The sequence below is a fragment of the Anser brachyrhynchus genome, assembly GCF_964034855.1.
Source record: "Anser brachyrhynchus genome assembly, chromosome: 15".
NCBI classification, from domain to species: domain Eukaryota; kingdom Metazoa; phylum Chordata; class Aves; order Anseriformes; family Anatidae; genus Anser; species Anser brachyrhynchus.
The window spans coordinates 17,434,216-17,445,651 of record NC_137733.1 but is presented as its reverse complement, the minus strand read 5'-3'; the positions used below and the strand labels follow the sequence as shown (position 1 = coordinate 17,445,651).

General features: G+C 45.8%; 1 protein-coding gene across 1 annotated transcript; it reads left to right on the top strand.

Annotated features, from left to right (window-relative positions):
• Window positions 1–205: 205 nt before the first annotated feature.
• On the top strand, window positions 206–11,370 carry UBFD1 (ubiquitin family domain containing 1). Its single transcript, XM_080556920.1, has 7 exons — window positions 206–356; window positions 605–856; window positions 934–1,142; window positions 2,319–2,384; window positions 2,593–2,698; window positions 5,207–5,289; window positions 6,526–11,370. Exons 1-7 carry the CDS (start codon window positions 338–340, stop codon window positions 6,634–6,636), a joined length of 846 nt encoding a protein of 281 aa, XP_080413046.1. The 5' UTR covers window positions 206–337; the 3' UTR covers window positions 6,637–11,370.
• The last annotated feature ends 66 nt before the right edge of the window (window positions 11,371–11,436 follow it).

The following is an 11,436-nucleotide window of genomic DNA, read 5'->3' as shown; positions in this document are numbered from 1 at the left end:
GCCCTCTGTTCCCAGCTAATCACCGCACCACTTCCGCCCTCAGCGCCGGCTCCATCCGGCCGCGCCCCTTCCGTCCGCAGCGCCCGGCCAATCACCGCGGCCGCCGGCACCGGGGGCGGGGCTCCCCGTAAAGGCACCGGCGCCCCCTTGTCGCCGCGCGGGGTCCTAGCGCCGGGGCGCGCCAGGTTCGAGCCGGGCCGGGCCGGGGAGGTGGCTGCGGGGCGGGGCGGGGCGGGGCGGGGCGGGGCGGGGCCGTGCTACGGGTGCCGGCGCGGCCCACGGCGCTCGGCGGCGGGCGCTTCCCGGCGCGCCCCGCGGCAGATTGTACACAATCATCATGGCCGCCGCCGCCCCAGGTAGGAGCGGGCGGCCCGGGCGGGACGGGGGGGCCGGGGGCTGCCGGGCGCCCGGGGCGGGGGCCGGGGCCGGGGCCGGGGCCGGGGCCGTGGGCCGGGGCCGGGGCCGGGGCCGCGGCCGCGGCCGCGGTCGTGGTCGTGGTCGCGCCCGCGCCCGGTGTCGGTGCCGCGCCGTGCCGAGCCGCGCCGCGTCGTCCCTTCCTTTCCCTTCCCGTCCGTTCCCGTCCCTTCCCGTGCGCTCCCCGCAGGTGCCGAGGCGCCGGGCATGGAGGCGGAGGCCGCGGGCTGCGGCGGGGAGGGCGGCTCTCCGGCCGCGGGCCGCTCTCCGCATGGCGAGGGGCGCCGGCACCCCCCGGCCTCTGTCAGCAACGGCGGCGCCGCGGAGGGCGGCGAGGAGCTGGTGGAGCTGAAGGTGATCTGGAACAAGAACAAGTACGACGTCAAGTTCCGCCTGGACGGCACCGGCGCCGACCTGAAGCAGGAGATCCACTCGCTCACAGGTCGGTGGGGGCGGCCCCGCGCCCCGCGCCGCGGCCGGGCCCCCGGTAACCCCCGCCCCGCCCCGCCTCGCCCGCAGGCCTCCCGCCCGCCATGCAGAAGGTGATGTTCAAGGGGCTGCTGCCCGAGGAGAAGACGCTGCGAGAGATCAAGGTGACGAACGGAGCCAAGATCATGGTGGTGGGCTCCACCATCAACGACGTGCTGGCGGTGAACACGCCCAAAGAGGCCGCCCAGCAGGAGGTGAAGGCTGAGGAGAACAAGAAGGAGCCGCTCTGCAGGCAAAAGGTTGCTGGCGTCTCCCTAATCCCGGGGGGGGCAGAGCCACAGGGCTCGGGCGGTTCTCCTGCGGGGCTCCGCGGCCGCCTTGGGGCCCTCGGAGCAGGGCAGGGGCTTTGGCTGGCACAGGCGAGGGAGACGAGACGAGCTCCGCGCGGAGAGGGTCTCACAGCAGGGAAACGCCCGGCACAGCGCAGCCGGGGGCTGAGGGCCCCCCTTGTGCTGCTGCCAGGCACAGCCCAGCGTTTCGGGCAGGAAACGTTAAATAAGGGAAACGTTTCGCGGTTGTTAGCTCAAGCACAGCCAAGATTAATTGTATCTAAAAACTAACTAACTTTGGTTGACACACAAGAACTTGATTTCTAAAACTGCCTTTAAATGGACGCCAAGAGAGCGGTTCCCTCAGCTGTCCGAGCGCCGCAGGGAATGTGGTTGTTCGATTTTCCTCTCGCGTCTTGAAGCATTGCCTCTTAGTAGGAAGCGAAGCGCAGTGCAGTCAGGCTTCTTTTGGGGCTGTGTTGTAGCGTGGTGGGCTGATAAAGGATTTTCAGCTCAAGGTATCACCAACCTCTCTCAAAATAAATTTAAATAAAAATTAAAATGCGCATCGTTGATCTGCAACCTTTATGAGACGTGCTTTTGTTTTTCTGTAATTTATCATAGTTCACGTTCACTGTAAGTCCCATCATTGTTTAAAGGTACTCAGCAACTTACGAGCTGTGAGCATGTTTTTCTTAGTTACTACTGCTCTAATCTGGCCTGGTTTGCTGCTGTGTTGCGGTATGTTGCACTGTCAGATGTAAAGGGTTTTCTGCCATTCACTGAACATAACACTTGACTGTTAAAACTGTCTTGCTAAATGCCAACGATGTGGTTCAGCATGTATGATGCTAAAGTGAGGCGTGGGGTTTTATATATATATATATAATGTATATGTGTATCCCACAAAGGACGTTACCCTTTGCGTTATATTGGGATTTTATTCATCTATGTAATTTGTTTAGACTCTCCTAGGAAGTGCTCGTTAACTTTGAAAATTAACTGTTTCCTGTGTGATAAGCGACTGAATAGTTTTTAACTGTCTCCTGGCGCTGTTGGGTTATGGTCAGTTCAGGGTGCGTTAGAAGTAACGTGAACAATTCTGTCGTGTTCCTGTAAATTCTAATTTCTGCTTTTACATTGTAGCAACACAGAAAAGTATTGGATAAAGGAAAACCAGATGATGTGATGCCTTCTGTTAAAGGTGTTCAGGTAAGTAAATGAGTACGTGAGACATTGTCGCAGTTAGAAAAGTGAGGGGTTTTTCTGTGGTTTGAGACCTTTCTTTGATGGCTCTACCTCTCCTTTTTTGTCGTAGTAGAAAACTGCGAAAACAGATCATCCTTATGCTTAAAAAGCTAAAAGGACGTCTTCTCCTGTGAGCGTTTCACCGCGACTTACTGTGTTGCTTTTTTTGCAGGAGCGCCTGCCAACAGTGCCGTTATCTGGCATGTACAACAAATCAGGGGGGAAAGTAAGATTGACCTTCAAACTTGAGCAAGACCAGCTATGGATTGGTACAAAAGGTGAGCGACTCTAAAATTCTGAGATGAATTATTGACGTTTGGTGTATAAGTGAATTGTGTGAGCTAGAACGTTTCTGATGCGATTAAATTGTGTTCGGGGAATAATATTGTTATTTTATTACCTCAGAACTAAATTTTGCTGCTGCTTCTCAGATGTCATTCTCTCGTGTTATCGAATATTGGCTGATATTTTATTTCTGTTCTTGAAAAACATGAGTTCGGTTGTGCCAGTAGACTTACGTTCCAATCCGCTATTCATAGGTCCAAATATAAATTACAATATTTGGCATTTCTAACGTATCTCGAAAGTACTTCATAAACATTGGTTCGATGCCAGCATCACATAGCGGCTCAATGACTTGGCTGAGGCTCAAAAGAGAATCGTAGAGCTGGGAATAAGAGTAGGAGTGCTGGCATCTCTGTCGTTATTTGTCCTTCCAACCAAAATCAGTTGGGTGTCTTGTTTCAGCGACGTACAACTGCAGAAACTATGGCATGTGTTGCTGTGCAGAGGAATCAGTTTACCGTCTTGAGTGGTGCCAGGAGGAGCTGAAAGTGCTGTGGTGATAACGTGCATTGCTGAGGACGTCTCAGATAATCCCCCTGCCTCCAAAGGAAGCCTTTAGTTTGACCAGGATGGGGCAAGGTTATATTGATGAGCAAGAAGAATAGAAGTGCTTGCTCACTGTCCCAGTAAAATAACCTAATTGGACGGTAATATTAGCTTTGGATGGCACCTCCAGCTGCTACGTTATTTCCAAAGTAAGCAGAAATCTCGAAAGTTTTTGACCTTTCCTATGTAGGACAGACTTGATTGTGAACTTGAAGGTTTCCTGTCTTTAAAATCTCCATTGGTACGAATTGCAGCGAGATCTCTCAGGCTAACTGACAGAGCCGCTGTATTTTTTCCTCTATAGCTTGGGCAGATTTTTTTTTTTCTTACTGATAACGTGTTCTAAATAAGTGAGTAGTATTTAGGTAATTAATCCTTTTCCCTCACCTTCTAGACCAGTTTAAATTCAGTATTTCTGAAACGTTCTAGATTAGTGTTTCTTAAGCTTTGAAATTTGATTTTTCTTATAGTCCTCTGTCTTTAATATAACCTGTTTCCCTACTTCCCCAAATTAGCAGCAGCTTACTTCCTTTAGGGACTGGTTATAATTGCTGGCTGTTGGTGAAAGGAAAACTTCCTGCTCTGAGAAATTCACGGTAGATGCCAGCGCATAAGGGCTAGAATAAATACAAGTAGCTGTTAACACAGTTTTTGTTGTTGTGGCTCTTTTTTTTTTTTTTTTTAACTTGGCAGTCTTGGAAAACTGAAACTGATTTGTCCCGTATGCAGCCTCCCGTTGCTTCCCACATCACACTGTACATTTTTGTAGCCTGAGGGCTGATAAGGATACGTGTTTCTCAGTTGCTCTGTATACTTCTCATATAGTCGTTGGTAGCATGGATTTGTCTGTTGCTGAGGTGTTGCGAGAAGTCATTCAATTGCAGGATGGTAAATGAGTGCAAAGTAGGATTTCACTCCTGAAGGAGTTGCAAGTCTCACAGCGATAGTTTACAGTCAGCTTAGTTACAGCACTGAGATAGAGAATATTTGTCTTTAGAGCCCAGACTGAGTATGTTTATCTCCCCGTTTACCTTTTTAAGTAAGTGCTTTTTTTCTGGTTCACAAGAATTTATTATGTAGATCCAGGGAATTCTTTGTTCAGTGTATGGTTTTCTCTGTCTTATGTGCAAGAAGGTAATTTCAGGCTGACACAGAAAGCTGGAAATGAAAGGAAGCTTCTTGGAGTTAGGTCTTCAGAAAGAAGTGGGGACGTAACAGACAGAAAATCTCTGAACGATCACCTTGTCAGTCTTGTTGGTTGCTTCTGGCTGGCTTTCCTAAGTCTATCACGTAATTGCAGTCATCTTTTTTCTTTCAGTTTCCCTTTTTTTTTCTTTCCCTACTTACACATGAATGTTTCCTTGCCTGCGCTCTTATAGTAAGAGTTGAGCACTGCCTCGGGTTAAAACCAGAACTAGACTTCAAAGGGTTGGCCAGCCTCTCTTGCCTCAGCTTCTTTCAGCCTTGTCATTTCTGCAGAGCGTAGTATAACCCTTGACAGTCCTGAATATTCTTACACCTGGACCAGCTTTCACTGTGGTCAGCAATCCTGCTGGTAAGAGTGGAGTTCCTTAGGGAGAAACATGAAATTTCCTCACTGAATTTAAGGCCCAAATCAGGTACACTGAAGTACTTGCTGTGATGCAGACATCAAAAGGTGAGGAACTGTGCGGTCCAGTTTGGGATTCCTTTACATTACTCGCGCACCAGCTGGGGGCTGTATGGATAATGTGGAAGACGTTCCTCTCAGCAGCAGATACCCAAAGATCACCCTAGTGGGAAAGCCTGCTGACACCCGAGGAGCTTTTGGAAATAACGGAGGTGGTATTTGACGTTAGCATGACATACATCTTCCTCATATACCAGAAATAATACTTTGATCAATTTTAATGTAGAGAGAACAGAAAAGTTACCCATGGGGTCCATTAAAAATGTGGTGAGTGAACCTATTGAAGGACACGAAGATTATCACATGATGGTAAGTAATGTCTCTACTTTAATAATATCATCCGAGTTACTTCGTGCAAATGTGCAGGAGGAAGGCTTTCAAACTAGAGCAAGTCTGGGACTGATAGCAATACCAGCCTCGTGTGTTGTGGAATGTCACAATGTCAACATTGTCTGCTGTCAGAATGTAAATATTTTGGGTGGCGTGCTGGATATCTGCTACTCTGTGGAACTCTGGGCTGATCTCACACGAGTGGTAGTGCCATTTAACATCCTCCATCTCGTGACTGTTACAGCAGTGTAAAAATACTCATGCTATAACGCATGATTTCTTAATGTTAGCGATATTTTCCTGTATCCAGTTTAATTTCTGGTTTCTGTTCTATTTATATAAATAACAGGCCTTGCTGGTGGTTTAAAAAAGAAAGTGATTTGATTCTGTAATATTTTTTCACGCTTAATTTTCTGAAAAACTGGTATTGGTTATAGAAAAGTAACGCACTTAAGAAGAGCAGTGCTAATTCTACTGGCTGTTTCTTTCGAGGTTTTGCTTAATGTACTCTACAGGAATTGCAGTAACTAACTTCTAAAGTTGATGTAATTTCCTTGTATAAGTCTGCTTCCTTTCTTTAGGGGAAGAAAGGGGAAATGCTGTACCTTATAACCATTGTCTGCAGGAGGGAGCTGATCTAGTCTTCTCTCAGATATTTGTTTTTTGATCACCAATATAAGAAAATGTCCTCTTCCAAAAATAATACAACAATCATTCTAAAACAAGGGTAGAGGTTATCGGCATGCCGTAATGCTCCTCTGCTATTCCTACGTGCATAAGTAAGAGAATAAGACATTCTGTCTATTTAGATAGACAAATTAAAATTCTGAGATTTCATTTATTAAATCATGTTCGTTGTCTTAGTTTCTGTTTGGCTTCCTAACTCTGAGCATAATTTCTTTAGAGACTTATCTTCGGGGATGCATTAGATTCTGTCCATGAGTTCCTCGTGTTCTTGAAACTGGCCAAGAGAGTTTGTTGCAGCTGTGATAAAGGAAAGAGCTCATCATTTAATTGGTTCTTTGCAGTTGTTTCTCAGAGGAATGTTTCCTTTAATTGCATACCAAATATGTGTAGTGCATACAACACCCTTGAAAGAGGCCGTAGGTATAGCAGACTCGTTTGGTTTTTGTAGGGGTAAGACGTACGTGCAGTCTGTCTGGTATAAGCTGTTCTGTTTTCCGTATGTAAACGTTGTCATTTTTAACTTTGCAGGCATTTCAGCTGGGCCCAACAGAAGCATCTTACTACTGGGTCTATTGGGTACCAACTCAATATGTTGATGCAATCAAAGACACGGTGCTGGGAAAGTGGCAGTATTTTTGAAAGCACGCTCACCTCTGGCACAGGAAAATGACACAAAGCTAAGGACACTGCTGGGAGAGGCCTCCAACATCCCTGGATGTGATAGTCCTGGAACTTTATTAATAAAATATGATAAACGAGGCATTGATGGAAGCCAGAGGTGATGTTCTTTCACCATTAGTTTACTTTTAACTTAAATTTCACCATCCCTTTTCTGCAGTCAGCTTCAACCATATTTAAAGCAAATACAGTGGAAATCAATAAATCTTAATTCACAAAATACCGTGTGTAATACACTTAAATCTGCTGAGAGTTGATCTTCCAATTTAGTTTAAAAAAGTAAATATTACAGTGTATTATCGAGGATTTTTTACATGGTTTGAACAAAAACAGATATTTTCATAATCTTTCAGTTACAAGCATTAAACTTAATTTAGTTACTTGGTTGTGACTGAGAATTTCAGAAACGGTTTTTAAATAATAAACTTTAAACAGTATGCAAAATTGATGTTTAGTAAGCCATATTCTGCTGGCCCTTTTATTTCAGGTTTGAATCTTTGGTAGCAAACCTCTGATTTTGTTTCCTTAAACCCAAAGATGCCGTGTGCTCTCTCTCCCTCTCTCTCAGCCCTGGGTTGGTACTCTGTGTGGCATGTCTGGAGCAGGTGAATACCACTGTGGGTATTTTATTATCACCGTGACCCAGTGCTGCTTACCGTCCCATTTCATGCCACTTCAGTTGTTTCCCTCTCCCGTGCATACCTCTCTGCTCCTTTTTTACCTCCTGCCTGGGGTGCTACATTTTAGGAGCATTCTCTTGACTGTGCGTGTTGCAGTCCGGAGCCGTTTTGCAGCTGTCGGTATGACACTTACCTGTCCGGCAGGAAAAACAAAAACTCCAGAGTGCGCTACCTGACGCTGTCTGGTGTGAGTGTGCTGAAGGAGTAGCACGAATCTCGCAAAGGAGGCGAACCAAAGAGACCTTCCTGTCTTGTTTTTTGTTGGGAGGAGGGCAGAGGCGGGAGAGAGAAGCTCCGATGCCGTTTCCCATTCTAAATAACCGCAGTAGTCTTTTGTGACCTGCATTTGAAAGTTTAAAAGTATCATATTCAGTGAATCTTACCAAATGAGGGATATCTATCTAGCAACTAATTTTTGAAATTTAAATTACCTTTCAGCTTTTCTTTTGCTCAAGTTTACAGTAAGTTCTTGCATCTAGGTCTGTCTGAAATACTGCTCCTTGCCTTTGGTTTGTGATGTTCTGTGTCATCTCAGCAATTAACGTGCCATTTATCTCAGGTTTTCTGAATGGACCTTTCAGTCCTGAAAAGGTGCACAACCGTAACAGATTGTATCGTGCAGTCAGACTGAATCAGTCTTGCTGTGTGTTAAACCTGCATCTAACAGATCACTTTTTTTTTGTAACACTGTGGGCTTGATATTAATAAAAATACAAGTAGCTCAACATTTTGTGAAACTCACTTAGAAATATCCTTTTACCAATAGTTGAGCTTAATATATTCCACGTCCTTTTTTCACTTTCCTTGAAATAGCCCAGTTGAAACTCAGCAGGTGCAAATTCCCAAACGAGTATTTATTTTTTTTCTTTGAGAGACTCAGAAAAGCGTTCATTTTATGGTGTGTGTTACGGTTGCGTGTTTACCTGTAGACTCTTGATGGCAACATGAGCAGCTTTTGTTTTGTACTTTCAGTTAGAACATCCATGCAATACGACTTTTAAGGTGTTTCATATCCTACATATAAACTAGTGATGTGCTCGTTACTCTTGTAGCTTGAGGTATTTCCTTTCTGTATACAAGCCAACAGCAGTGTGTCTTGACGTAAACGCACGGAGACGGGAGCGATCCCTGCAGGCGTGCTGTCAGCTCCCCAGAACAACCCCTTCCGAGCGCTCGGAGCGAGTGAATGCAGACAGAGGGGCTGGCGTCAGTTAATTGGAGGTGTAACTACAACTTAAATGCAGCTATCACTCTTACTATTTTCTAATTGCCAATCCTGGTGTTAAGGCTTAAATTTACATTTCAGTACCCGGTGGGAAGTGTATGCACTACAGTACCGCATCCTATGTTGTATGTATATGGTATATAAGGATAATCAGTGACACTATTTCTTTCTGTCACTTGGCTTCACCTTTGCACTTGCCTGTGTCGTTGGTTCTGTGATTATCAGCTTCCACTTGCTACTTGACTTGCTCGGACCTGTCTGTACATCCATTCATACTCCATTTTCCTTTCCTGTTCTTCCATTGGCTTGCTCCCTGAGAGGACATGTATCTTAGTTCCAACTCTTCCCCAGAGCTGCCGTGGCTTCCGTGTCCGATGCGCTAACTCGGGTGAGTACAGTGCTGCTGGTGCCGCGGGAGGGCGCGTACCCGCCCGGAGCGCTGTCGAGGCGAGAAGGGCACCTGGGCACGCAGAGCGCTGCAGGAGTTAGCATCCCCTCCTGAGTGCTCTGCATCCTGTGCCAGGTACAACAGATCATCTCAAAAGAAACGGAATATAAAAACCGGTGGTTACAAAGCAGCTTTAAATGTGAAGAAAATATTATAAACTAAGATGATCTAACATGGTCCTGTTTAGGTACTTCTTTTCTAGTTGAATTTGATTTGAAAAATTGAACTTTCTTTTTTCTTTTTTTTTTTGTTCTATGTGCAAAGTTTGAATTAAAATACAGGAAAGTGATACTTATCTGAAACGCTTTAACTGGTGTTCGTTGGCTTAATTTAGTAAGTTTCTGGGGAGTTCTTTGACATGAATTTTCCTATTGAACTTAGCAGCATCGCTTTTAAAATCCTTTCTCTTTTGGAATCGTGGAACTTGGTATCTTCTGGTATATACCCGTTTTTCCAAGGTGATTCTTGGTATTAGTGATCATTAACATCTAAGAAAACATTTAATATCTTTAGTTGCACTGTGTCACAGCTCGTCCAACTAGGGAGCCGTTCCCTAGCCTCTCTCTTGATTTTGGATTTTACTCTCTGGTAACTGTGATGCTCTCCAGAGCAGACTTGCCATAAGAAATGGTTCTGTGGAAGGATGTGGTGGTTAGTCCTCGGTAAGACACAAATATTGTGAGTAAAGTGCAAATGCAGTCAGAATTTTAAGTTGGCTGATGAAGATGTTTTGAGAGCCAACGTGTACTCTTCCATAGGAAGTTTATAGTAACATCTGTGGTGATTCCTATGCAAAAGTTGAATTATTTCACATAAATAACGATGTAATGCCTTTCTGCGGAGATCAGATCCCTGTTGGATATTGACGTAACTCCCCGTGAGCACTGTTTTTGGGGTACTGTTCCTTCCAGCATCACACCCGCTGTTCGCTGGGTTTGCTGATTGGTGATCAGAGCACCCGGCGTGCAGATGCGGGTTCCAGCAGGCCGCAGGCGGTGTCCCCACGCCGAGGTGGCAGCCGATGCCCAGGCGATCCGTCGTCACTCCGCTCACCAGCGGCGTGCAGGAGCAGTAACTGCCCGCGAGGAGACCGCTGCGGTTACGGAGCTGCTCGGAGCCGTTTGCCCATGGCGAGCTGAGACACTGCACCTCCGTGCCATTCTTCCACATCCCCGTGCCCCCTGCTGCGGGTCTCTTGTTCCTCTCCTTGTCGAGAGTTTGGTATTCCTTCTGCCACCTGTTTCTGCACTCTGTGTGAGCAGCTCCTGCGTTAGTATTCAGTTAGGAATACAAAAGGGTATCATTAAACCTTGTGTGGGTTTGAACATAGACTGCATCTTGCGTGAAAATCTTGTATTACTTGCAGGTTTTTCATATCAAGCTTAAGATTAAAGTAAATCGTTAATGTCCATCAGTGACACGGTTTGATGAGAAACGTGTAACTAAAGTAAGGATGATCATGAAAAAGAAAGGGTGATCCGAATTAAAAGAGCTAGGCGAACTGTTAGCATGCAATACATTATAGCTGGCAACACACGCACACAGCCTGTTAAATTTTATACTTGACGCTGTTTGTACCCATTGCTTCGTACTTTAAGGTCCAAAGACAACCAGTTCACTTGCAGTGACGCCGTGCGGGTGCCCTGCTTTGGCAGTGGTCTGTTCCGTGCTCCCTTCGGGTGCCGGCGGTGCAGCCGCAGGGCCCAGGCACGCTCTCAGCAGAGCCCAGGCTCCGTGCTCTGCGCTCCGGTTCTTGCTGTGCCAACTCAGCGGAGCAAGGTTTGTTTTCAACATTTTCCTTCTTTTGTTTACTCTTTTTCCTTTGTAACTTTATTTTCCAATGGAACTGTTTCCATTTTAAGTTTTGTACTCTGACCTTTTGCCACCTATTAGAATCAGGTGGTTAGCATCTTGTTTTGCCAGTTAATGTCCCAGTCACTGGGGAGAAGGAAGAAAGGGACCAGGAGAGCTGTGGCAAGTGTTGTATGAACCAGATGGCCATTTTACCTTCTAGCCAAGGATTTGCTTTCTGTGGCTCATGGAAGTTCACTATGTCTTATCCATGTTCTAAGCAATTCATTCTTTTCTTTCTGTCTGTCTGTTTTCAAGGAAAGAAGGTCTTAGATGTTTTTGTCCACTGCAGATTTATTTTAAATGAAATATGTAAGTGCCATGTTTTATGGTATTTTTAAATAATCTATTGCCTATTTCTGGGGAGGGGGAGATGACAACTATTTAGTCTTAGATTTGCACTGCTGGATTTTTTAAGTGTAACCTTGACTGGTTATCCTATTTGTTTTATTCTGTAATATTAGTCTTATGAATTAAAGTTTGATAATTAATTCTTTCTGTGTTTGAGTGTTTCAGCATTCTGTACGTGCTAACCGACTTCTTACAGTATGAACAAC

Coding starts and splice junctions, on each gene's coding strand:
- UBFD1 (XM_080556920.1), top strand. Junction 2,699..5,206: donor GCTATGGATTGGTACAAAAG/GTGAGCGACTCT, acceptor ATTTTAATGTAG/AGAGAACAGAAAAGTTACCC. Junction 5,290..6,525: donor ACGAAGATTATCACATGATG/GTAAGTAATGTC, acceptor TTAACTTTGCAG/GCATTTCAGCTGGGCCCAAC.